This window comes from Tamandua tetradactyla, chromosome 16, assembly GCF_023851605.1.
Source record: "Tamandua tetradactyla isolate mTamTet1 chromosome 16, mTamTet1.pri, whole genome shotgun sequence".
Lineage (NCBI taxonomy): Eukaryota > Metazoa > Chordata > Mammalia > Pilosa > Myrmecophagidae > Tamandua > Tamandua tetradactyla.
In genome coordinates this window covers 24172393-24198482 of record NC_135342.1, presented here as the reverse complement: position 1 = coordinate 24198482, position 26090 = coordinate 24172393, and the positions used below count along the sequence as shown (strand labels likewise).

The following is a 26090-nucleotide window of genomic DNA, read 5'->3' as shown; positions in this document are numbered from 1 at the left end:
AAGGCAGACTTGCTGCATCTCTTAATGGAGAAGTACACAGTTAATCTCAGCTTCAGATGAGGCTTGGTCCAGCACTTCAACAGTATCACCAAGGACTTGACAGTAGGCCTTCTAAGGCAATGGCTTCATCTTTGTGGGCCACTGTCCTCCACAACGTCCACCACATAGCCTCGTGGGCACTCTCCACCACAACCTTGGCTGCATGCTTCACAATAATTAGCATGCCTGCCATATGGTGGGTATGTGCCCCTGTGCTCCTCACAGTATGTGAGATGAATGTTATTACAACCTCTCCATTCCAGTGAAGAAATTGAGCCTCACAGAGATGAAGTTATTCATCTAAAATCACACCGTTACTGAGTGGAACAATAATGCTTTTAATTCATCTTATTAGCACTTCTTTAACAATTAAAGGAACTTTAATGATGATGAACATGATACTAATAATAAAAGCCTTCATATACTCTTTACCATTAGATGCCAGGCACCTTGCTAATACTTTATTAACTTCTCTATGCCATAGTTTCCTCATCTGTAGATTGGGAGGAGTAATAATATTACCCCATAGTGTAACTGTGAGGATTCAATAATTAATACATAAAATGGTAAGAGCTCAAAAAAAAATACATACTTGTTTCAGTTAGTTATTGCTGTGTAACAAATCACCCCAAACAAGAGTGGCTTAAAATAGCAACCATTTACTTCTTAACGATTTTGCAGTTTGCTCAAGGTTTAGAGGCTCATCTTTATTCCATGTGGTGTAAGCTGGGAGCTGAATGGGGCAGAATCTCTAAAGAGACATCATTCTGTCATATCAGCTGGAATCAATGGAACAGTTGAGGGCTGGCTCGGCCTTTCTCTTTCCACATCTCTCTCCAGCCGAGTGGTGGATGGACCTCTTTAGACGGCGGTTCAGTTCCCCAAGAGATTGAAAGAGGAAGCAGCCAGGTTTCTTAAGGCCCAGGGCCCCCCAAGTGGAATAGAGTCACTTTCACTGCATTCTATTGATCAAAACAAATCACAGAGTCAGCCCAGAGTCAAGGTGAGGGGAAGGGGACTCCATCCCTTGAAGGGAGAATCACCAAAAAACTTGTGACCTTTTAAAATTGCAGCTGTTTTAATCTCACAGTATCAGCCACTTCATTGGCCACTCCAATTCCTTAATTCAGTATCATCAATTCCCCACATAACAGACACTCAACATCTTTCAAAGTAAATATCAAAAACTGTGCCTCCTTTCACTGCTTAAATTCTTCTACAACACATGGGGTAAGAACCTAAACTCCTTACAATATCTACATAATCTGACCTCTCTTCCCTTTCAGCCTCTGGGTTCTAACCATCACCTGCAAACACACTACTTCCCTCTTAATTAATATCTACTTCTTTGTCACCTCAAACTGCACTTCTTGGGGAACAGATTAGATTTCCTGTCACATGCTCTTAATAGGATTTCCTGCCTTCCTTTTTATTTTCATATTTGTATGATTATTTGATGGTCTGAACCTCACAACCTGAACTGTGAGGTCTTTGGGGCAGGTAAACTTTTTGGTTCTCTATTGTGTCCCACTGACACGGCAGGTTTTGGGGAAAAGACCATGAGTTCAATTTGGCCATTTCTCTCCGGACACCTCTAAACATTCATGAGGAGAAGAGATCAAGTAGACAGGAATTCTGGGCACAGGTTGTGAGCTGGAAAGAGCAATGTGGAATATACAATTCCAAGCCTCCCCAAAACTCCTCATAGGACCTTGCTGATGTCTCTGGGTTCATCTTGCACCTTGCTAAGTCACTGGTTCACACCAGCACAATCAGAGCCCTCTGCTTCCTAGCAAGTGATCTTGGGCAAGTTAATCTTTTTCTCTCCTCAGTATCCTCATCTGCAAAATGGAACCCATAATTGTACTTGCCTCACAGGACTGTTCATTCAAAAACATTTTATTGAGCATGTACAATATGGCAGGCACTGTGGTTCCTTGGGCCGGAGACATCCCTCCCGATTTCCCCCTCCCACTCAGCTTGTCAGCCACACCAGCTGTCAGTCCCACGGCCTGTCCACTCAGCCTCTAGACATCTCTCCCACTCTCCCCTTGCTTGTCATGGCCCCTGCCCTGATCCAGCCCCAACCTAGTTTGTTCCGCTTCCTGCACAGCAGCAGACTCCCAGACCCCAGTCTCCTTCCCGTCGTGATCCCCCATGTCCTTTCCCTTCCAAAAACTATCATGGCTCCTCGCTGTCCTCAGGACAAAGTCCAAGCTACTTAAGTGACCAAAAATATCTATCACGATCTAATTCATACAGAACTTTCAATATCCTCTTCACCAACACCAAACTACCTGCAGTTCACACTCACGCACTGAGTTGTTTCTCAATGCTGCCTTCGCACCAGCCATCTCACCTCACCATCGTCACCCCCATCATCCTTCCGTCTTCAGGCCCCAGCTCGGGAGGTTTTCCCACCCGTGCCTCCCCACGGTTCCCGCCGCATTCGGCGCTGCTCCATTAAACACATAGATGCCCGTACGGGTACCGGCTGGTCTCTCCTGCCGACCGAGGCTTCCCGTGAGCCGGGCCAGGCACAGCGGGGCGTTCCGCACGACAGGGCCACTCAGGGAGCAGCGCCCACTGCCAGCTCCGAAACTGCAAAGGCTTAACCTACGTCTTGCCCCAGCATCGCGCAGCAACCCACCTTCCGCACACCTCGGTGAACTCAATACCTACAGCCAAGGTGGCCAAAGTCACCCAATCACGGCCTCCTCCTCACCTCCTGGCGACCTTCAATATCCGGGTCCCACCCCCCTCCGACTGCCAATTGGCTGTCTAAAGGGCCGCCTCTAAACATGTTGGCGAAAAGATTCCTGGCCTTTGTAGTTCCCCAATGGAAAAAAGTGTGAAAAGATTGCTAAGTAGAACTCCATTTCCCAGTAAGCGCCAGGGGTGGGAGGCTGTGAAACCCTTCAAATCACAGTTCTCGACTGGCCAGCCTGGAAACTTGTTTCTAAGTTGTCATGGAAACAGGCCCACTTACCTGGAACCCCAAGAACACCTTTCGTCTGGGAATCTCAAGAAACTTTGCTCCCACTGGCTTCCAGCAGGGTCTATACAGAAGTAAAGTCTGTATCCATTGCTTGCCTAAGATGGTATCAATTATTGATACTAAGATGATACTAAGATGGTATCAATAAGGCATGCTGCTTGCACTGAGCACCTAAGGAACACCTTCCTGGCATAAGGAGCCATTCCTGCACAGGTTCAAGAAGCCTCAACTTATCAGATCATACCTGATGTTTCCCAGAGAGAAGTCAGAGCTGAGCCCTTCCCCTTTCATGCTCTGAGTTTACTGGATGGAAAAGGCAAATGTGGACCAGAGTTTCCAGGATCCCCATCTAGGGTTCTGTATTTCCAGACCTCTTGCAGCTCCCGTGTCTGTGCCAACAGCCACGACTTCCACAGAAGGGATATATCCAGCACCACAAAGCTCCTTTGGCACCCCTCCCCAAACACCTATCCCCACCATGCCTCTGCAGGCTGGGTAAGGGGACCTGAGGCCCTGCAAACGCTCAGGCAGACATGTGAGAAAGCTCTTTACTGCGGGGTACAGCAAGGAGGAGCAAGGCCATCTCCCCCTACCTGCCCCCACCCCCTCCTAGGGCCCTGAGGTGAGGGGGGTCTCCTTCCCCTGCCCCCACCAGACCACCACTGTCTTTGGTACAATAAATAGAAAACAAGGGGGGGGGAGGGAGAGGGCCAAGGGTCCAGTCTTTAGTGGGGAGGGTACGGCAAACCCCTCTCTTCGACCCCCTGCCCCAGGCCCCATCAGTGCAGGCCTCACCCACCCCAGCTGGGTAGCAGCAATTCCAGTCGAGGGGAGAGATGAGGATGGGAGCCCAGGGCCCCCAGATGGGGGGTATGGCTTCGGGGGGGGGGGGCCCAGGGAAGGGGCAGGGTCATGAGCTGGCTGCCGTGCCCTGGGGTACGCCACGGAGGCCCAGGCGAGGCCCCAGAGTGGCAGGGTCATCAGACGGTGGGAGGGGTGGACGACCTCCTGTCATCCGAGTCCGGAGGGCTGAGGCAGCCGGGTGCTGGGGAGCAGGTGCTGGGTGAGGTGGGGAGCAGTCTGCAGGGCCGCCCACCAGGCTCACATCCATCAGCTCCGGGGGTGGTGGTGAAGTTGGTGATGGGGGACGGCCAAGGCATCGGGGTTGTGGGGGTAACTGGGCTCCGGCTCCCGGCAGTGATGAGGCAGAGACAGGGGCCTGGTGTGTCTTGTGGGGCACATCACCCCCTGCCCAGGGGCGCAGCGGCTGGGAGGGTAGGACCTAAAGAAGCAAAGGAACAGTGGGTGATGGCAATCTGGGTCCCCAGTTACAGGGCCCTGTTACCCACCTCCAAAGCCTCTAAGACCCTAGTACCTGGGGGCTATTCATCTCACAGTCAGAGATCGGGGGCCCAGGGCCCCCGCAGTATCGGTTGCTGTAGCGGTAGGTCCGGTTGTCACTGGAGGAGCCACTGGAGCCTCCTGGAAGTACCAGGGAGGAAAGGAGATGAAGCTTTAGGTAAGAGGAGGTGGAAGCTGGGTTTTGAGTAGCTGAACCGAGTTCATGGCCAAGGCCCAGCTTCAAGCTTTGGGATCAGGGTCCACTTGAAGGGTCAGGCCCAGATTTGACATTCAGGGTATGAATTCGATTTTGGGTGTCCAAGTCAGAACCAGTTTTAATGGTCTGAGTTCAAGCCCAGTCTCAGATATCAAGTTGGGACTTATCAAAGTCTTCCTGCTCTATCCCATTTTAGAGTTCAGAATCAGGCCATTTCAACGTACTGGGTGAAGTCCTAGTGGCAAGGTCTCCTAGTTAAGGCTGAGCCCAGAGCTGCCCCCCACCCCTGTTCTACCCTTTCCAAGCACTGGGCACCCACCAGAGCTGGATATGGAGCTGGCAGTGCTGGAGGAGGGGCAGGTGTCGAGGGGCGCGGGCGAGGTGGAGGCACTGCTGCCTGCCGGGCCCGTGTTGGTGGCCTCGTCGGCCGTGCGGCGGAAGAAGCCGTGCTGCAGAGCCCCCAGTGGGCTGATGCGGGCGGCCGGCTCATACTCCAGCATGCGCAGCACCAGGTCCTGGAAGCGGAGGTAGTCGGCGGGGCTGTGGCCCGGCTCCCCCGCCCGCCGGCCCCCGGGCCCGCCCGTCTGCACGCCCAGCACCTCCTGCAGCCGCCGTGTCCCGGGGCCCTGGTAATCCTGGCAGGGAGGGGGTGGGAGGGGGGGCAAGAGAGTGGCCGTCAGTGGGCAGGAGGGGCAGGGAGACACACACGGGGAAACAGAGGCACAGGAGAGAAGGTGGAAAGAGAAAAGCTAAGAAAAGCTGTGGGGTGGGCAGAAAAGATGGGGTGGGTAGGGGAGGAAGGAAAGTACAGACAAAGGGGAAAAGAAGAAAGGGAAAGACACAAGGGAACGGAAACAAGGAGAGAGGGAGCCCCAAGTGTGAGAGAGTGAGGGGCCAGCCGGGGTGGGAGGAAGGGTGCAGGGCAGGGGCCGCACCTTCCTGAGTTCCTTTGTCCTTCGTAGGGTCCAGCCACCCCCAGGCAGCCGTTCAAAGTACTTGCGAGCCTTGGGGGCCTGGTCCAACATGGGGGCGGGCGGGATGCCCAGCACCTCCACAATCCGGTTCATCTGGTCCACCTGAGAAGAGGCAGGCGTCAGGCCCATCGGGCAGCTGGGCTTCCCCCCTTCCACCTCTGGGACTCTCCTCCCCAATGCCCACCTCATTGGAGCCACTGAAGAGAGGCTCTCCAGTGTGCATCTCTACAAGGATGCAGCCCAGGGACCACATGTCAATGGCCAGGTCATAGGGTGTGCCCAGGAGCACCTCAGGCGAGCGGTAGAAGCGGCTCTGAATGTACTGGTAGATCTGGTGGGGAGGGGGAAGCTAAGATCAGAGACCCCAGCCTCCCTTGCTGGTCCTGTTGACACCCTCAAGGCTAAGAAGATCTGACGGAGAACAAGCCTCCTACTCCTTTAAGCAGAAGAATGGAGGCTCCAAACCCTGAGGTTATGCTCACAAGCTTAGCAGGCACTACAGCTCCTTCATTAGCTCCATGAATCTCAGCTGGCCTCGTCTGACGCTAGACCCCTCTCCGTACCCATCAGAGGGTGGTAGTCCCCAGGCCCATCCCTATTTAACACTCCTGTTCCAGCCCGTCTGCTGCTCTCACATTAAGTGCCTGAACACCCAAGGTTCTTGCCCATCTCTGACTTTAAAAACATCAGGACAATGTAATCTACTAGAAGACTCACCCCAGCTTCATTCAACCCAGGTCTGGCCTCTACATAACCGGCCCTATACCCTCAGGCCTCACCCCTCCCTTCCTAACAGGCTGCTAAACCCTGGGGTAGACCACTTCTGCCCCTCTCCATCAGCCCCACACTCCAAGACAGTATCCACTGATACCCCCAACTGCCAGCACAAACACTCAGGCATCAGCCACTTCTGGCTGCACCGGATAGGCCCATCTCAGCCTAGCTCAGCCCCTTGGCACTGGGCCATCAGGCTGGCCCCACCCCTGCCACACCCAGCCATTGGCCCCGCCCCCACCTCCCTATAGGGTCTGGACGCACCCGCTGGCCAAGCTGGCAGGAGCTGCCGAAGTCCACAATCTTGATGGCGCTGCGCTTGGGGTTGCAGAGCAGGATGTTCTCGGGCTTGAGGTCGCAGTGGATGATGCTGAGCTCGGGCGTGGCCAGGAAGAGCAGTGCCGTGCAGAGCTGCTGCGCCAGCTTCCGGGTCAGGTTCAGCGAGACACCTCGGAAGTGTGTGTTGCGCAGGAGGTCGTACAGGTTGTAGGAGAGCAGCTCGAACACCAGGCACAGATGGTTCCGGAACATGAAGTGTCGCTTCAGGTGCACTGTGTGAGAGGGGACAGAAAAGGGGCCGAAGAGAAGAAACAGGCTTAGAGAGGGCTGGTGTTGCTCGGGTCTGGCAGTCATCAGAGGGAGGCTGGAGGCAGATCGGTGCCCCTGCTTCTCCAGCGTTAGCCAAACTGTAGTGTGACCATGGGTACCATCTGCTAGACAGGAGGTTTTTATATGATATGTTACTGGAGTCACAGTAAGTTAATTCCCTTTGCAAGTCAAGTCACTTGTCAAACCTTCTGATTAAAGCACAGAGAAAGTATCCATTAGGTGTGGAGAAGTCTTTACCATTCGACATGCCCTCCTTTAATTTTATAACATGGTTTTACCCTAAACTATTTATTTTTTGTGGCAAGGGCTACATTATCCATTTACTGGTGAGATGTAAAGCTTCCTCTTTTAAAAATCCACTTGCTCTTTCTAAAAGAACAGTGTTAAGTGAAAGAGAAAGACACCTGGCCCACATGTTAAGAGCAAGGGCTCTGGAGCAGACTGCCTAGTCACATCATAGCTCTGCTGAGTATAAACTCTGTGATCTCACACAAATGCTAGTACCAGTACGCTTAGCTTATTCATCTCCAAAATGTGGGCAATGATTGCCCCTTCCTTCATGGGGTTATAATGAGAAATGAGTTAATTAATGTAAAGTGCTTAGAGCCTGGCTCTTAGTGAACATTAACTCTGGCCATTGTTATCATGTGACCAGGTGAAAAATCATGGGGAGCAGAAGAATCCCTGATGTCAAGCAAACACAGACCAAACCCTGGCCAAAGGACACCAGACCCCTCCTATTTTGGGGGTGACCCATCCCTAGCTAGTTCCCTTTATCCCAGGCATTGATGGCCCTACTGGCCCCAGGTCTCACCGATATAATACTTCATTTCCGTATCATGCTGGTTCATCAGCTCCAGCAGCCGCAACTCAATCTGGGCCTGGTTCAGGAAGGCCTTTTTGTTCTTGATGATCTTGATGGCCACCAACTCCTGAGTCTGATGGTCATAGGCTTTCACCACCTGCCAGGGCAGGGCACATCACAAGGTGGGGGAGGTAGGGGAGAGCCAGGTAACTCTCTTCCTCTTCTCCCTCTGGCCTCCCTCAGCTCAGCAAAGGGGACCCAACCCCAAAAATTGACAGTAATAAAAATACACACTTGAATGCTCACCATGACTGAGGCAGTGGTGGAAACACCTGTCAACTACCTTATGTGGGGAGTCCTGTTATTTGTACTATTTTACAGAAAAGGAACCTGAGGTATAGCAAACTAAGTGACTGGGTGAGGGGGTCAATGTCAGTGGGTTCCCATGCCTCCCAATCCCTGGCTTCAGGGTTGGTTGTCCCGCACCTGGCCAAAAGAGCCCTTGCCAATGAGTGAGTCAATCTCGTAGCGTTCCAGCCAGCGCTCGCCACTGCGCACTATGTAGTCGTGGTTGTCGTCATCGTAACCGTGGTTCAAGACCTTCTTCTCCTTCTTGGTGCTCGAGTCCTGGGGCGGCGCCTGCTGGGCCCGCCGCTTCTTCTTCGCATAGTATACCTATCCAGTTGGCCAAGCAGGAGGTGAGGACCAGTGAGCGACCCATGCCTGCAGTGAGAACCCCCCAGACCCCAGCCCAGGTTGCCCCGGCCCCTGCCTACCTCATTGATGTGCTTGTAGGTCTTGATGAGGTCCACAGAGAGTTTGCGCAGTGGGGCTGAGGTCGCATCCCGGAAGGCCAGGGGCAGCCTCCGCGGCAGTAGCCGCACATCAGGCAATACCTGCTGGGCAGGGCGGGGGTGCCTCACTGAGGACAGGCAAGACCCATCATGTCTGACCTCAAGGGGGAGAATCATATGGACATCTGGCTCATTATTACCCCACGCAATCACCTATTTATATGGTCATTCTGTCTACCCAATTAGAAATGAACTCTACAAGGTCTGTCTTGTTCTTACTATGTCTCCAGGGCCTTGAGCAGGGTCTAGTATGTAGCGGATGTTCAACAGAAGCAATGGGTGTTGACTAAATAAGGGAACTCTTTCCCCCTGGGCCTTTAGCCAGCATTCTGACCCACACCTTCACTCCTTTCTGAACTTCAGTGGGAGAGATCATAGGGGAAACCTTCCTAACCTTTTAGCAGGAGAGACAGCCCTGCCCTAGCCCCCACTCCATTCTGGGTGTCCCACCTCTATGCACCCCCATCTCACTTTACCCTTATCCCTTAGGGTGTTGCTTCTCACCTCGCTCCCCCCTCCCTTGCCCCAAGCATCTTTGCCCTGTTCTTTCATTTGAAAGGTCTTGAGAACCTGGATCCTATACCCTGGACCTCCCATTCCATCCTGTTTCAAGATCTACATGTTAGAACCTCCACCATCTCTACCATTGGAGTGCTTTACCCTATACCACTCAGGCCCTGTTGGTCCCAAGACCCTTAGGTCTCAACCCTCCTCTCCATCCACTCCCTCCAGATCCTTCACTCTAACGTTTTCTTAGTAAGCATTATTAGGTGTTTCCTAGGTACCAGGCACTATTCTCGGCATTTTACATGCATTTCATTAACTTCTTTAATCCTCACAACAACTCTGTGAGGTAGGTTTTGATATTGGCTCCATTTCACAGATAAGAAAACGGAAGCATAGAGAACTTAGTAATTTAATCACCATGCCAGGATTTGAACCCAGGCTCTCCAAACCCTGACTGCCAGCACCTTTTCTGTTATCTTCTACAACTCAGGGGCCCTTCACACCCCTGGATACTGTCTGGGGCAGCCACATTCCATCTCTTGGCCCTGAAACCCTTCTATTCCCAGCCTCCCTTGACCCCAGGCAGATGAGGAGCTGGGTGAACGCATACCTGCGTGTGCTCCTGGGGCCCTGGAAAGCCAGAGAAGGGACCATGGCCTGGTGGGACGGCCATGGTGGGCTCAGAGGGCCACAAGGGAGTGAGGCCTGGAGCGGGAGCCCGGCCGGGGGGCGCCTTCTCGCATCCTGCACCTCGGCTGCCACCGCCGCTGAGACCTGAGAGCAGGCAGGGAGGCGGGGGAACAACATGGAACAGGGGGATATGTGGGACAGTGCCAAGCAGGGAACAAATGGATATGACAGAGAAAGCAGGGGCACAGAAGGAGGTGGAAAAGGGTGCAACAGGTGGCAATAAAAAGAGGGAAGAGAAGTGGCAAGCCAGGTGGGGGGGCAAAGCAAAGTACCTCGACAAATGATCATTAAAAAAATGAATGAGGCGGAATAAAGACAGGGATGCATGAAAGGGGATGAAGAAAGAGGCAGGCAAGAGCAGGGGATTTGGGTCATGACAGGAAAGGAGGACAGAAAGACACCAATAATTGGAGGGAGGAAAGAGAAGAAAATGATAGAAACCACAGGCAGCATGGGAAGTAGGGTTCATTCTTTTCTTCCCATTTCTACTCGTGGCTCTCCCCAGGACCCCTCACCTAAGATCCCACCCTCCTGCAGTCTTCCTGAACATCAGGATCTCATCCTCTATCACCAAGACCCCTCTACTTCAAGGCCTACCCTTCCCAACACATCCCCAAATGCAGAGAACCCTAGAAACAAGAGCTCTCTGGAACCTCCCCCAAGCCATAGCAGGGTCTTCTATAGGACCCCTAAACCACATCAGGTTCCTCTGAGGACCACCCAGCCACCCCAAGATTATCTGAGATCCCCTACAGACCAGAGTCCTATTCTATGGCAACCTCATTAACCAGGGCACACCCTTCCTACGGGACCCGCCTCCCACTGTTCTCCCAATTTATCATGCCAGGATTTCTTCCCTTTATCGGGTCCTCCTTCCTCAGAGACCACCCTCTAGGTAGTCTCCCAACCAAAGCCCCATTCCCCCATGCCATATCTGCAGTATTTCTCATGGTACTCCAATGTTCCCCTTCCAAAGCCCATTTCTGATGGAACCAAGGGGGGGGGAGCCTCTTCCCATGGCTTACAGTGATCTTCCTTCTTATTTCCTCTACATTGGATCCTACGTCCACTACCCAACATTTCCCCCACAGCTCCCCTTTATCAGGGTCACTACACAGCCGCGCCCATTCTTAGGAGGCCCACATAGCCAAATTCCTCAAATATCACATAGGGTTCTCTCTCTCAGAACACTGAACCACACTAAAGTCCCTCTCCCAAGGGCTTCCACCCGCACCCACACAACCCCCCTATGTCAGATTCTTTGCTCCTAAGCAAGGTTTTGCCACTCCAGGCCCCACCACTCTTGGAGTTCCACTCCCTGGAAGATCGCCCCTCACCCCCAAAACAACCTATAACCCAGGGCCCTCCCACAACAGGACCGTCTCTCTCAGCCCCCACCCCATACCCGGGTCAGGGCTGGCGCGGAGCCCACTGGGGGCTGGGGCGCGGTGGGGCCCCCAGTGGGGCGGGTGAGCGGCCAGCATGGCGGCAGTGGCGGCAGCGAGGAGGCGGCCGTCTGTCCCCAGCCCGGCCGGCCCGGCAAGCCCCGCGGCGGGGAGGGCAAGCGGGACAGACGGCCCGGTGGGTGAAAACAGCAGCCACCGCCACCGCCACCGCCGGGGGCGGGGAGAGCAGGGAACGAGGGTCAACCCGGGGCACGCGGGGGAAGGGCAAGCAGGTGGACGGGGGAGGGGCGAGCTAACTCTCGCACCACTGGCCCCCCGCCTCTGGGGACCCAGGCGTCCCGCCCCCCACCCTGGAGGCCCGCCCCGGCCTGCGGAGAACCGGCGGGCGGGGCCCGACTGAGCTTGGCAGTCCGCACCCTGCCATGGCAACAACCGTGCAATTGGTCGTCGCTGCCAAGAACTCGGCCAATCATAGTCCAAGATGGCTGTTGCTAGGCAACGACGATGCGGCCGGCGGAGCCAAGCCCAAACAAAGGGCGGGAGCCAGGCCTGGCTACCCCCTCCCAACTTTCCTCCCAAGATCGCTCCCTCGGGCTTGGCCCCTTCCAGGAATCCGACTATGAATAGCCAGGCTGGGCCTGCACCTGCCCGCCCTCCTCACCCCCATGCCGGGGCCTTGTGCTCATTCTCGCTGCGACGCGGCCAGGGCGAATTCCGCCCTCCCCTCCACTCCCTGCGAGCGCATGCCACCCCACTCATCTTCGTTTCGTTACCTGAGAGCGCAGGCAAGGGGACTCAAACTGCTCGGGAGGCCCGAGCTCTGACCTGCCCACGGGCGGAAGGTATCCGGCGGACGCAGCAAGCCAGAGCCACGATTACCCAGTAATGCAACCAGCAAAATGGCGACCACAACAAACCAACCCCTCCACCCCGCCCCAGACTCCGCCCTCGCCCCGGACTCCGCCCTCACCCCGCCTCCCCACCCCCGCCCCTTCACGTGACCCAAGGAAGCAATCCGCGCCTGCGTTTAGTGGGCACTACTACCAATCATGCGCAGCGAGTCACTAACCCCGCCTAGGCGCCGAAAACCGGATTACGGCTGCGCAGGAGACCGCTGAAAACAGAGCATGCGCCATGTAACAAGATGAGACTTTCCACCCCCACTCAAGAGCACCAAGGGCGCATGCGCCAGGTGGACAACAGCGGTGGCAGAGCAATCAGCTGCAGACAACGGTGACAGAAGAGTCTTTTAATAGAAAAACACACGTGCAACAGCAACCACACAATCTCTCGCAATCCTGACAGCGGTGAACTTCACTCAGTTCTTCACTTTAGGAGGTGGCCTGTGAGAGGAAGAGAGGAGATGAGGGGAATCTCCAAGACCATGGGCATTCCCAACAAGAACTGACCCACACAGCTCTGAGTTTAAGGGACAGACATCTATCCTGGTAGATTACTGGCTGCCTGCTCACCTGTACACACCCACAACCACAGCATGGTCTCTTTCGTAAGGCTCTAAGGTCAACTGCTCTTGGGGCTTCATGTTCTCCTGTTGCATCTTTTTCACTTCAGAGGCAAATACGGCCTCGGCGGAGGCTGTAGAGTCAATGCAGTTGGCCTATAGAAGGAGAGATTTTAAGTCCGCAGCAAGGCTTTGACTTCTGGTTTCCCTTTTTTTGTGCTCTTTAAACCAGAAGTATTTGTTTTCTTTGGAAAGTAAGTGACCCTCAGGCTGAAGAGGCCAACAACAATCATTACTGTCTCTTCTATGGCAGGGTTTCAGAAATGTGGGGAAATGCTTCATTAAAAAAGCTTTCAGTTTCGTTTGGATTTGAACTAGGAAGCTTTAATCACAGCCCCTAAATTTTACATATAAAACAGAGTTTGTCTGTTTTTTCTTCTTCCTCTTTTTCTTTACTAAATTGTAATAGTAATAAGCCAGCTAAGAATAACAAAGCAAATGTAGCAAAAGGCTGGCAAATAGTCAATCTGGGTGAAGAGCATACAGGACTAAGTTCTCTGTATTTCAAAGTTTAAAAAATGCATCTAATATTTATCTTATATTTAATTTTATGCCAGAATGTTCTGAACACTTCACATATGTTAATTCTTCACGTATACCCTAGAGATAGAACTAATATTTCCATTCTACAAATGAAGAAACTGAGGTACACAGAGGTTAAGTAACTTGCTCAAACTCACAGAGCAAACTGGGATTTAAGATTCAGTCAGGATCAGTGACCATGCATTTGACCACCACATATTAATCTCTAAATCCAAAGCTTTTAGTTTTGCTGACATTTTGGTATCACGTGTTATATGAATGGAGTTGGAGAACAAATGGTAGGGGGCTGGAGTAGGGACAGAGGCTGGGAGTAGACTGACTGGAGTAAGGAAGATGGTGACCCCCTTGTTTCACCTGGCTGGCTGTCACACCCTGACAGAGAAGAAGCCATCCTGGGACAGTCCCATCCCATCTTACACACCATCAAGTCCCCCACCTTAATGGAAATCACAAAGTGTCCTCCATTACGCAAGAAAGTGTGGGCATTCAGGGCCACGATCCGGGTCTGGTCTGGCTGGGCAACGTCAGCAAAGATCACATCCACCATTGCTAGGGAGAGAGGGGTGGCGTTTAGAAGTCGAGCCCACCAGAGATCTTCCCAGCTCCCCCCCTTGGGCTTGTGCCCCATCATGAGCAGATGCTTGGCAGTTTCCCTGCCTCCAATCCAACTTCCCCCACTGATCCCCCATTCCTCCACAGCATCCCCAACATGGTTGCCACCTACTCTGTGGCCAGCCCTGGTGACACAGAGACAAGTCAAACCCGGACCCTGCCCTCAAGATGCTCCCAGGCCTGGCGGGGGAGACAACCAGGTCATCAAAAAGGCAACTAAAGGTGAGCACTAATAGGCAAGAACGTCTTCGGGGTTGTCAAATGAAAACAAGTCGCAGGACAAATATATATGAGAATACGGGAAAAAAACTCAGAAAGAAAAACAAGTGGAATGACAAAGTAATGTTTAAAGCCAGTGTGAGTAAGGAGTGGGGGTAGGGGAGGAAGGAAACTTTAACAATTGAAAAGATGGTGTAGGGCGGTACAACAGTGGATCAGCAGGCAGAGTTTTCGCCTGCCATGCCAGAGAACCAGGTTTGATTCCCGGTGTCTGCTCATGCGGGGCGGGCATGGGGTGGTATGATGAAAACTGACTTTTTAAAATTCACAACAAGTAGCCATCAAATTGTTTACGTCAATTACCTCTGGGGATGTTTAAAAGGCTTTCCATTTTTACATCATGCTTTTGATTTTTTACAAAACAAAATCATATGTTACATTTCCAATTAGAGAACAAAAAAAAATACAGGCATTAAAATATCTACAATGGCCCCCTGAGGGTCAGAGCCAGCTCAGTTTGTGCCTCCTGGGCTAGGATCATCAGATAATGAACAGCATCTTGGAGGGGGTTCTACACACAAGTCAGGAGCAGTGTAGAAAGTACTGTGTTTTGGGGGGGAGGCTAGAAGCACAGGGGTCTAAGGAAAGATTTCAAAAGAGAGGAGGCTGGCTCTTCAAGGGTGCCAGACACCTGAGACCATGGAATGGGGCCCCCACCTCCATAATCTCAACTGATTCCCCCATCCCTTCTCACTCCTACAGACTCTGAGGGACTGCTCATTCATTCCAATTCAGTCCGATTCAGGGCTTAGATAGGCTCTTCCAGGAAACCTGTTTCTAGGAGTGGCCTATCCCACCCTACCTGGGCCGACGCCCAGGGCCCCTCACCAATGAGCATGCGGTATTTGTGTGGGTGCCGAGCATCTTCAATGACAGGAATTATATTGGTCCTCTTCTTGGCCAGGTTAATGAGGTCACGGCCAGAACGGTGGGAGAACTCAACTGCATAGACCAGACCATCCTAAAACAAGGCAAGTAATAACAGTGATGGTATCAGTGCTCATATGGAGCCACTACTTACTAATGGGCCTACGCTCTGCATGCAGCATTTCTTCCAACCTCCAAATCAAAATCCTATCATTTAACAGCCATTGTTATCAAGTCTACTTCATAGATTAATAAACTGAGGTCCTGGGATGTGAAATTATCAACCAAGGATTATTCAGCAAGCAAGTGAGCCTTCCAAACACCAAGTTACCTAATCTGAGAGCCCAGGCTCTCAATAAAGGCTTAAAAACAGGAAGCCAAGGCACAGAATGATGAAGCACAACAGCTAACAAGCATTTGCCACATGCCAGGTACTGTTCAGAAACACTGTGTAGAAATTAACTTGTCTAATTTTCACAAGTCTGTTTTCCAGGGGGTAAAGTGAGCCCCGGAGAGATAAATAATCTGTCCAAAACGACATCACTGTTAAATGGCTAAGCTGGGATTTGAATCCAAAGAGCCTGGCATCAGAGCCTAGGGTCTGTAACTACTAAATTACACAGCCAGCAATCACATAAACGAGAAAGGGGTCACAAAGGGAGATGTACAGCCTCCCTCTACAGATGGTATAAATTGAAATGCAGGCCCAGAAACTCTGAGATCTCCTGTTCTTTCAAGATAAACCAGAAGCCTGGATTTTGGGGACATGAATTTTTAACAAGGGCAACCAATTCAAATAGTCTGATACCGATACTCCTAGCTCTGGGCCCCTCTAATGCCTATGCCCCTTTCCCTCAGGTCCAGAAACCCAGAAGCGAGCTTTGGAGGGGCCTCCTATCCCCTTCTAGAAGGCAGAGCCCGGTTCTGTGCCACAGTGAATGGAAGCAGACAGGACTCTGACTCGAGGCTGGCAAAGGAAGGCATCTTTTCTTTCCCACTCACCTCACCACCACTCTTACATTTTGTCACAGATTCTCACCCCCACCCCCACTCACCGGTCCTACAATGTCAGAGACGTGGGAGACAGTGGTCCCCGAAGCAGCCCCAAGGTAGAGCACCTTGGCCCCCGGCCTAATGTGGATCTGGTCTACGCCGCCCAGGATTGCTGCTGCCAGTTTTGAGCGGAAGGGGTTCCATGCACGGTACTCAATTTTGTCATCTCCTTCCTAGGCCGGGAGAGATGGGGAAATAAGTGCTGGGCTCTTCTCCAACAGCCCATATCCCTTACCCTAGGGCCCTCGAAAAGAACTGGGCATTTTGTTGTTGTACAAGAAATGAATTGTGGACGAAGAGCATGAACCAGGACAGATGCAGTCCTGCCTGACTGGAAGTCACTGACTCAAGGGGAGAAGACAGCAAGAGACAATAAACACAGAGAGACACAGACTGGATCGAGTAACATCAAGTCCTATGCATTCATTCAACAAGCACCTGCTTGTGCCAAACCTTGTGAATAAGAAAAAGACCCCTGCCCCCAAAGAGTACATAACACTATAATTAACTAAATAAAATATGTTATACTAGATGGTGATATGTCAAGAGACAGGTGAAAATGAGAAAAGGTGGCAAGAGACGAGCCGAGAAGGAGCTACCTGAAGTAGATGAGCGCTATCTGGGGAAGAGCATGACAGGCAGAGGAAAAGCAAGCAAGAAGGCCCTGAGGCAAGAGTGTACCTGCCCATAAAGAAAATAACATGGGGCAGTAAGGGCCAGTGACCAGGACTGAGGGCAGGGGGTGGGGGTTGATTTTGACAGGCAGGGTGGGGAGACAGAAGGAGTCAGACTCACACAGAAGTTACTGACAAAAACTCCAGGCAGAGGGAATAGCAAGGAGATCAGTGCAGCCTGGTTAGGGAGAAAGCAGGGGGGAGATGAGGCCGGGGTGGAGAAGGGGACTAGAGCGTGGAGGGCTGTCAGGGCCAGTAAGGACTCCGGACCAAGCTGAAGGCAACAGGGAATCACAGAAGGCATGTGAGGAGGGAAGTTACCGTGATCCCTGGCCAGCATCTGCAGGACATATGAAGGGGGAAGGGGGAGGTAAGGGTGGCAGCAGGGAGATCAGACTGCTGGATATACCATCAGCTGGGGTCCCACTAGCTTAGACAGGGCCCCAGGTCTCACCGAGATCGAGACTCTCTTCTCTCCATAAACTGATTCTCCAGGGACCAGATTCTTGGTGACAAGTGCATCTTCCTTTCCTCGGCAAATGAAGACACCTGGGTGAGGGTTTCAGAGCAGGGGTGAGGACATTGGCCCCCCGACCCCACCCCACCCCAACCCTCAGCCAGTTCCTGCCCTTCACCTTCATGCCGATGGGGTTCCACCATCACATTCTTCCCCGACTGGTTTCCTCTTTTTCCTCCTCGGCCACGACCCCGGTTGCCACCAGGAGACTGGAACCCTCCACCTACAGGAGAGATGCAGTAAGAAGAAGCCCCCAAATTTCTTCCCTTGCTACTACCCAAGCATAGGGGACGCCTCACTTACCACCTCTTCCTCCTCCTCCTCGCCCGCGGCCCCTGAAGCCTCCGCCACGGCCTCGGCCTCCGCCGAAGCCCCCTCGGCCACCACCAAAGCCGCCTCGGCCTCCACCTCGACCGCCACGGTCACCAAAGCCGCCTCGGCCTCCGAAGCTGCCCCCACGGGGACTGAAACCTACAGGGAAACAGAAACAGCAGTCAAGGCAATGCAGCCTGAAACAATAAAAAATCTGATACCCGGCAATTGCACTCAGGACAGAAATGGGAGAAATGTGCCTACGTGCAGACACGGCCAAGAATATTCGCATACATTTGACAAACTCAAATGCCCCTCGGTAGAATGGATAAATAAAATGGGGAATATTCACAATCAACAGTGAAAGATATCTACAGCTACACACAACAGTAAAAGTAAATCTTAAGAGTCACCATGCTAAGCGAAAAAATCAAGTCCCTCCATCCCCACCCAAAAGAAAAAAGCAAGTTCCAGAAAACCACATTCAACATTATATCCTTTTTATAAAGTTCACCAAACTAAGCTTAAACAATGATATGCTGTATTGGAGTACATATATATGTTGTAATCAGAAGTAAAGATAAAAGAAGCAAAGGAATGATTTAAGACAAAAATTCATGTTAGTGGTTGTTGGGAGGGAGATATTAGGATAGGGGGAAAATCTATACATGGTATGTAGGTTACTGCTAAAATTCTGGTTTTCTTGCTTGGATAGTGGATTCACAGAATTCATTATCTTAACAATATTAGTTTGAAAAAGAGCAAACTCCAGGTGTGCGTGCACCGTGGCAGCAGGGTCCCTTAACCCTGGAAACACTTTTGTGCTCTCCCAAGTCCTGTCCTTGTATTGGGAAGTAAAGCTCTAACCCCCAAAGCAGAGGGGGTGTCCTGCATAACTGATCTGCTTCCAAGCTTGCAGAAATCCCTCCCAACAAAGAAGAAAAAAACAAGATTAAAAGCAGAATTGTCCATTGTGGATGGACAGGAGCTTATAAGCAGTTTAGGGCTTACCAGGAAGACTGAAAGTTTAAGAAATGTTTCAGAGGCTTTATTTTCCTCACTTATGATATAGTCAATGGTTCACTGAACTACAATATTTGAAGCAGAGGGGATTCTTCTGGTACCAACAGATTCAGTATTTGGCTTTGCATTTTTTTAAAATCTGACTTTTTGTTGTTTCAAAAGCTCTGAAGTACTATTCACGAGGTGTAAAATAATGTGCAAATCAGTTTTTTTTAAAAAATGATCTCAGTTGATGTAAGCCATTCAATAAGCTCAGTAACTTCTCATAAAACTGCATTATATCCCCACGTTTTATGTTTCTTTAATGCTGTTAAAGATGAACATGTGGATTTTTAAATAGTTTTTTAAATAGTTATTTTCCTAACTTAATTTTTAAAAAAAAAAACCATTTACTTTTCAGAACTCCTAAACATAACTAAGGGAACGAGTTACTTTTTATCTTCTACTCCCTCTACAGTCTACTTTCCATACAGCAGCTCAAGTGGTCTTTTCAAAACAGCAAAGCAGATCTCATTTCCCTGCCCAAATCCCCCAGGCCGTTTCCCATCACATAAAAAATGAAATCAAAAGTCCTTTCTTCAATTTATAAAGCCAATGGTTCCCAACCATCGCTAATCCCTTGGAATCACCCAGGTCCCACAGCTACGATTCTGATTTAATTTGTCTGGGGTGGAGCCCAAATTGAGAACACTGCCCTAAGGATCTGGCCTCTAACAACTTCTCTGACCTCCCTCTATGTCCAGACTGTCAAGTCCACTCCAATTCCTAGGCTTGTACCATCAGCGGCGGCTGCTGCTGCCTGGCTCCTGCAGGCATCTGCTCGGTTGCTTCACTCCATTCAGGTCCCTGAATGTAGGGCCTTCCCTGACCACCCTACCCTTATTTACCCGGCTTCATTTTTTACCCTATCAGTGCATGCACACAGCATTTTAAATATATTTACTTGCTACTACCTGTCTCTTCCCAAAATGAGAGAGGCTTTGAATTGTTTTGGACACTCCTGCACCCCTAGTACCTTCGCACAATTGCTGGCACCAAGTTTGGACTCTATAAATCTTAAATGAACTGATGACTGCTGATGATCTAGGATCCTGCTCAGGTGACTGGGTAGTAAGGAGAGCCCTGGCCCCTCCCCTCAAGCAGCTCAGGTGTCCCATACAGGGAGACAGAGGTCATGCCAGGGAAGGTTTGCAGGAGTCTTAAAACCTTCATCTGTAAATCAGACACATGGAGATAATATGGAGCCCACCTCATCAAGCTGTAAAGATTACATGACTTGATAGATAGGAAGTACAGTCTGGCACACAATTTGAATATTATTCATATTCAGGTGAACGAGTTCCCTCTCTCCATTACTCAGAGGCCTATGAGACTCTCAACCAGGCCTGAAAGAAGGAAAGCAGAGACCTGGGAACTGTGGACGTTCTGGATGCAGTGACACCAGTATTATCTTTTAGTCCCAGACACTCCAAACACATCTTAGTCCATTTCAGGTCCTAGGGCTCTTAGGAAGCTGTACTAAAAGCATTCACTCCTCAGAAAAACTTATATTTACTCATTTCTGGAAGGTTTTCGTGTTTTTTTAGGGGAGGGGGATCTCCTACATAGGTCCCCGATTTAAAATTGGCTCTCTTACCACAATCTTCCAATCTTAACAAATGGCAACTTCATCCTTCCAGTTACACAATTCAACCGTCAGTATCCTTGATGCCTCTCTCACAAGCCATAACTATCTGTTGGCTCTTCCCCCACCCCAATGTGCCTGCCTCTGCTTTTGCTCCAAGTCTCTTTTCTACACAGAAGAAAGATCCCTTTCAAAAATGTCGGATAAAAAAGAGTCACACTGCATCATGCTCAACATTTCCCAAAGACTTTCCCCTCTCTCTCAGACTAAAATCTTTACTGAAGTGCTGGCTCTTAACAACTTCTCCAACTTCACATCCTCCATTCCTGGGGGAAGCATAGACTATAGGATGCCTGCAGGCATGCCAGGGCCTAAATATACACAACCTACCACTCCCCACCCCAGTTCAGGAGATCTGCAAACATAGAAGAGAAAGGGAGCTTGGAAGGAGGGCATGGATCCAAATCCTCCCAGATGACTTCATCTTCTCTCCAACACCCCCTCTCGCCCCCCAAAAAGGGAAGAAAACAGAAAAAACTGTAATAGGAAAAGCCCCTTCTGGTTCAACAGTGAAGGGATGAGGGGCAACTTGGGCACAAGAAGAGCTGAGAAACCAAAAAAAGACCCTGATTTTGTTTCCCTTGAAAATGCTAACAATTGGTGCCAACACCAAGTAATAATATGTCAAACTCTATGCTAATCTCACTTAATCTTGACTGGGTGCCATTTTATTGAGGCTCAGAGAAGTAAAGCTACTTGCCCGAGGTCACACAGTAGGTTAAGTAGCAGAGCCGGGATTGAAACTTTGAGCGAATCCCTTCAGCTGTCAAAGCCAGGACTCTCTTCTACCACGAGAAGCAGGGGTGTGTCCATCAGAATCTCTGGGAAAAGCAAATGAATGAAACCACTCCTGCGCTGTCACTACCCTACGCCGGCCCACCAATCCTGGACTTATCGAGCTCCATCTCACCGCTAAAATGGGAATCGCGATACCTATAATCTCCATTCCATTGCCGGGACCGGCTCCCAAGAACAGGAGAGAGCAGGAAAGTTGGACCAGAGAGAACCGCACACTATCAAGCAGGGAATCCTCACCCACTCTCGGCCTTCTCTGAGAAACTGGGTTTGGGGACCAAGAAGATAGGGCGGCGGAGACAGAGGAGGTAAATGGAGGACCTCCCAGACCAGCTAAAGGACCGAAGATCAAGGTCTCTTCATGCCCAATCCAAAACAGATTCCGCAAACCAACGTCCAGACATTTAAAACCCCAGGTACCTGGGTCCAAACTTTAGCTAAGGACCTCGACTACCGCCTCTGGCCCAATAATACCCAAGACCCATAAAGATCTCAAACCAAAAACAAATTCCATGCAGGAATTCCCAATGTCTGGTCCAAGACCCTCGACTCACAACTTTGACCTCCGAAGCCAGTCCCAAATTTCCCGACCAGAAACTCGACTTCCGCCTCACAATCGACCCTAGGGAGAAATCAATACCCTCGCTTCACGCAAGACCCGAACCACGACCCCCGACCCTCAACAGACTAGTCCAGGGCTCAGAATTCCTGCCCCCAGGCCAAAGCCCCGCCCCTCAGATTCCGGCCTGGCACCCGGGTACCCGGCCTGGCCCCGGTCCCGGACCCCAACCACAATCCCGGTCTGAACCTGGCTTCATGGCGAGCCCTAAGCTGCTCGAGTCTGGGGTGTGCAGCTGCTCCCACTCCCCGCGTTTGGGGCTTTCGCACGTGGAAAAGGAACGCAGGCGCACGGCGACGCACGGCGCATGACGCATTCACGCAGCCCCGCCCCTAGAAGCCCCAGCCCCGCCCCTTCGAAGTCCCAGCCCAGCCCCGAGACGCGCGCGCGCGCGCGCGCGTAGTGGGCGGGCTCCCCGGCACTCTAACGACACCGCCTCCTTTCGGGCTTCATGCCCTCTTGTCTTTTACCGTTCTGTGATCTCTATCCTAAACGTGCTTCCCTCGTCGCCTTAGTCCCCGCTAATCGGGGCTCATACCCAAACCTTGGCATGGACTGTTCTCTCTGTCCCTCTGCTCTACTCCTAGGTAATTACTAAAATCCCCCTCCATCCCCAAAGCCTTCCCTTGGCCTGTTTCCTCTCGCTGAGACGCATAGGACCGACTCTGGGCTCCCGCTCATACAGTCAAAAAACATTTATTGTGATTCTTGTATATACCAGGTATTGTGCTAGGCGCTGGGAGTACAGCAGTGAACAAAACATAGAAGCTCCACACTCCCGAAGCCCATCTTCTAATAGGGGAGACGATGCCAAACAAGTTAGTAAGACGTGTTGAATGTTAGAAGGCAATGAGTGCTTTGGAGAAAATAACGGAAAATAAGTAGTGGATAGGGACTGTTGGTGACATTTTTTTAATAGGGTGGTTAAGGAATATATCTAGTGACTAGCAAAGAACTGAAGAAGGTGAGGAGTGAGACTTGTACCTATGTGAGGTAAGAATGCCAACAGGGACTACTGCAGGTGCGAAGGCAGGAAAGGTATGGGATGTTGGAGGAACGATGAAGAGGCCAGTGTGTTGAGCAGGGTGAGCAAGAGGGTGAGTGGGAGGCGATGCGGGCAGGGAGGTGACGGGCAGATTGTGTGGGGCCTCGTGTGCCACGGGGAAGACTTTGGCTTTTACCTTGAGTGAGACTGAGCCACAAGAAGGCTCTAGGCAAAGGAAGGTTATGATCTTACACGGGGGCGGGCTCCGGTTGCAGTGGGAAACAGACTGGAAGTAGGATGGAAGTGAAAGAGTAGAGACAGGCCGGCTGCAATGGTCCAGGTAGAAGCAAGGATGAACGGCTTTGGAGTGGGGGCCAAGGATTCTGCATAAGTATTGAGAATGGTGTTCGGTCATTTTCTGCTGTTTATGTTTATCCCTTGTATCCATTCCACCAAGTAAAATGGAAATGCTACTCTGAGAAGTTACTGACAACCTCCAGGAGAGCCCGCTAACCTGTAGGCTCCTGGGTAATGAGTGTTTCATTCACTGCTGTGCCGCTCAGGGCCTGAAACAGTCCTGGCACAGAGTAGGTGCTCAGTAAATGCTTTTGAATGAATGAGTGAACTTAGGTTGTTTTGAGTTCTCAGGAGGAGGGTGTTTCAGCTGTGCAATGCCACCAATTTGCACGGAAATGTTCCTGAAAATTTTTTAATTTTTTAAGCTTTTCAGAACTACAGGATAATATTGCTAAGTCTATTCTGGATTTCTAGGAGTGGTACAATAATTCAAATGCTTCTAATTCAGGATTGCATTCATCTCCTTTCCCACTACTTTCCTGCACCCCGGCCACACCTGCCTCCTTGCTTCAATTCAGGTCCACCTCAGGGCCTTTGCAGTTGCTGTTTGGTCTGCATAGAATCTTCTTTCCCCAGATTTTTGTTTCTTTTTCCCATTCAGGACTCAGCTCCATGGTCACCTCCTCAAAGAGGCTTTCCTGGTCACCTAGCCTAAGATCCCTCCAGCACATCACAGCCCTTATCACCATCTTAATGATTTGGAGTACAATATCAGCTCCTAAAGGACATTTCTGTCTTCTTCCCCACCATGTCTCTAGTGCCCAGAACAAGACCTTGGCACATAGTAGGTGCTCAAACATATTTATTGAAGTAAGCAAAGAAAGGCCATGGTAGGGTCATAAGGGCTGGTGTTGGGGACACATTTCAAATTTGAAAACCCAAACTAGAACCAGTGTGCAGAACTCTTCAGAGGCTATTGAATTGGGACCCTGGAGACTTGATGGATTTAAAGAAAAATTTATAACAAAAATTAGAAGTCCCCCATGAAACTTCCAGAGGTGCAAATCTCCCTGGGTTGAGCCAGGACCTGGCATCACTGGATTGAGAAAGACTTCTTGACCAAAAGGGGGAAGAGAGCAATGAGAGAAAATAAAGTGTCAGTGACTGAGAGATTTCAAATAGAGGCGAGAGGTTATCCTGGAGGTTATTCCTATACATTACATTGATATCTCTTTTTAGTTTATGGTATATTGGAGAGGCTAGAGAGAAGTATCTGAAACTGTTGAACTGTATACCAGAGGATTGTATAGTTATATTGCTTTTACAATGTGATTGTGATTGTGAAAACTTTTGTCTGATGCTCCTATCCAGGATATGGACAGATGAGTGAAAAAAAAATAAAGATAATAAATAAATAATCAGGGAGATAAAGGGTAAAAATTGGGTAGACTGAAATACTGTGTGTTCTAGTTTGCTAGCTGCCGGAATGCAACACACCAGAAATGGATTGGCTTTTAATAAATTTATTTTGTTAGTTCTTCAGAGGAAAGGCAGCTAACTTTCCACTGAGGTTCTTTCTTATGTGGGAAGGCACGGGATGGTCTCTGCTGGCCTTCTCTCCAGGTCTCTGGGTTCCAACAACTTTCCCCAGGATGACTTCTTTCTGCATCTCCAAAGGCCTGGGCTGAGCTGTGAGGGCTGAGATGAGGAATGCTGAGCTGCTTAGGCTGTGCTATGTTGTGCTCTCTCATTTAAGCACCAGCCAATTTAGTCAAACATCATTCATTGCAGCAGGCATGCCTCCTAGCCGACTGCAGATGTAATCAGCAACAGATGACGTTCACGTACCATTAGCTCATGTCCACAGCGACAGAACTAGGTGCCTTCACCTGGCCAAGTTGACAACTGAATCTAACTACCACACTGTGGGTCAATGAGAGGGAGGGGTAAGGGGTATGAGATGCATGTGCTCTTTTTTTTCTTTCTCTGGAGTGATGCAAATAGTCTAAAAATGATCATAGTGAAGAGTACACAACTATGTGATGACACTGTGAGTCACTGATTGTATAATATGGTTGGACTGTACGTGTGTGGATATTTCTCAATAAAAATATATTTTTAAAAAGTACCCCATGTATTCATCACCCAGCCTCAACAACCATCAATATGTTGTCACCCACCCCCATATACTTAAGTATGCATCTCTTTAAAAAAGAGGACACTTTCTTACATTGTCACCCCTAACTAAATTAACAATAATGCCTTCATGTAATCTAATAAACAGTTCATATTCAGATTTCCTCAATTGTCTAAAAAAATGTGATTTTAATAAATTTTTGATTTGTTCAAATCAAGATCCAGACAAGTTCCCCTCCTTGTATTTGGTTGTTTTTTCTCTCTCACACGTACACATGCAAATTCACGCACATTTTTTTGGTCAAGAATCTTCAGAAATTATAATTTATATATTAAAAATTTTTTTTTCTCTGTATGGCATTCACAGAGAAAAGTGCATGTAACTGCCTGGAAAATGCATGCAGCTCTATGAGTTACCACAAAAAGAAACCCACCTGCCCACCACAGGTCAACAAATAGAACATCACCCATAATTGGCACCCCCAAAGTCTCCCTCCTGGCCATTCAGTCACTTTTATTCCAAAACTGTCCCCAATTCATTTTTTTTTTAATGCCATTGAGCTGTTGAATAAACTGAATCATTTGTCCTATCATATGTTCTGCAGTCTGGATGTGGCCAATTGCTTCTTCATGTTTTCATTTAACCTGTTCCTTTTCCCCTGGTATTTCCTGCAGACCAGAACTCAAAACCAAAGGTTTGATTCTAGTCAAGTTCAATTTATTTTTGGAGGGTGGGTGGGCGTGGGGAGTGGAGAAGCAAGAATATTTCATGGGTAATGCCATGTACTGCTGTTGTAGTTTGTTAGCTGCTGAATGCAACACACCAGAGACGAATTGGCTTTCAATAAAAGGGAATTTATGTAGTTAATGTATAATTCTTCAGAGGAAAGGCAGCTAAATTTCAACTGAGGTTCTTTCTTATGTGAGAAGGCACAGGGCTATCTCTGCTTCTTCTCTC

The 26090-nt window shown here is 50.1% G+C and overlaps 2 protein-coding genes across 10 annotated transcripts; both read right to left on the bottom strand.

Annotated features, from left to right (window-relative positions):
• Positions 1-682: 682 nt before the first annotated feature.
• DYRK1B (dual specificity tyrosine phosphorylation regulated kinase 1B) lies at positions 683-12368 on the bottom strand. 9 transcript variants are annotated; one of them, XM_077131873.1, is made up of 13 exons: positions 11214-11622; positions 9729-9892; positions 8534-8656; positions 8244-8432; positions 7767-7914; positions 6608-6894; positions 5754-5900; positions 5531-5671; positions 5195-5230; positions 4915-5110; positions 4413-4519; positions 2690-4319; positions 683-1001 (listed from the first exon to the last, which is right to left on the bottom strand). In XM_077131873.1, the coding sequence occupies exons 1-12, from the start codon at positions 11290-11292 to the stop codon at positions 3948-3950; spliced, it is 1989 nt and encodes a 662-aa protein (XP_076987988.1). In that variant the 5' UTR covers positions 11293-11622; the 3' UTR covers positions 683-1001; positions 2690-3947. The 9 variants fall into 9 exon arrangements, with proteins under 9 accessions (XP_076987988.1, XP_076987989.1, XP_076987987.1 ...); XM_077131874.1 differs by having other exon boundaries at positions 8534-8653; XM_077131872.1 differs by lacking the exon at positions 11214-11622 and adding an exon at positions 12284-12368 and having other exon boundaries at positions 4915-5230.
• Positions 12369-12448: 80 nt separating this feature from the next.
• On the bottom strand, positions 12449-22030 carry FBL (fibrillarin). Its single transcript, XM_077131879.1, has 9 exons — positions 21904-22030; positions 17585-17752; positions 17400-17504; positions 17219-17313; positions 16093-16263; positions 14999-15131; positions 13716-13828; positions 12687-12832; positions 12449-12557 (listed from the first exon to the last, which is right to left on the bottom strand). The coding sequence occupies exons 1-9, from the start codon at positions 22028-22030 to the stop codon at positions 12533-12535; spliced, it is 1083 nt and encodes a 360-aa protein (XP_076987994.1). The 3' UTR covers positions 12449-12532.
• Positions 22031-26090: the final 4060 nt, after the last annotated feature.

Bases quoted from the DNA above. Each gene is read 5' to 3' on its own strand.
- DYRK1B (XM_077131869.1), bottom strand. From the start codon at position 11,292: ATGCTGGCCGCTCACCCGCCCCACTGGGGGCCCCACCGCGCCCCAGCC. The intron at 8,657-9,728 runs GTATGCGTTCAC...CGCCCTGCCCAG, and splicing joins GGCCCCAGGAGCACACGCAG to CAGGTATTGCCTGATGTGCG. The intron at 7,915-8,243 runs GTGCGGGACAAC...CTGCCCTGGCAG, and splicing joins GCAAGGGCTCTTTTGGCCAG to GTGGTGAAAGCCTATGACCA.
- FBL (XM_077131879.1), bottom strand. From the start codon at position 22,030: ATGCGTCATGCGCCGTGCGTCGCCGTGCGCCTGCGTTCCTTTTCCACG. The intron at 17,753-21,903 runs GTTCAGACCGGG...GTTTCCCTGTAG, and splicing joins AGGGCTCGCCATGAAGCCAG to GTTTCAGTCCCCGTGGGGGC. The intron at 12,558-12,686 runs GTGAGCAGGCAG...TTCCTCTCACAG, and splicing joins GTGGTTGTGGGTGTGTACAG to GCCACCTCCTAAAGTGAAGA.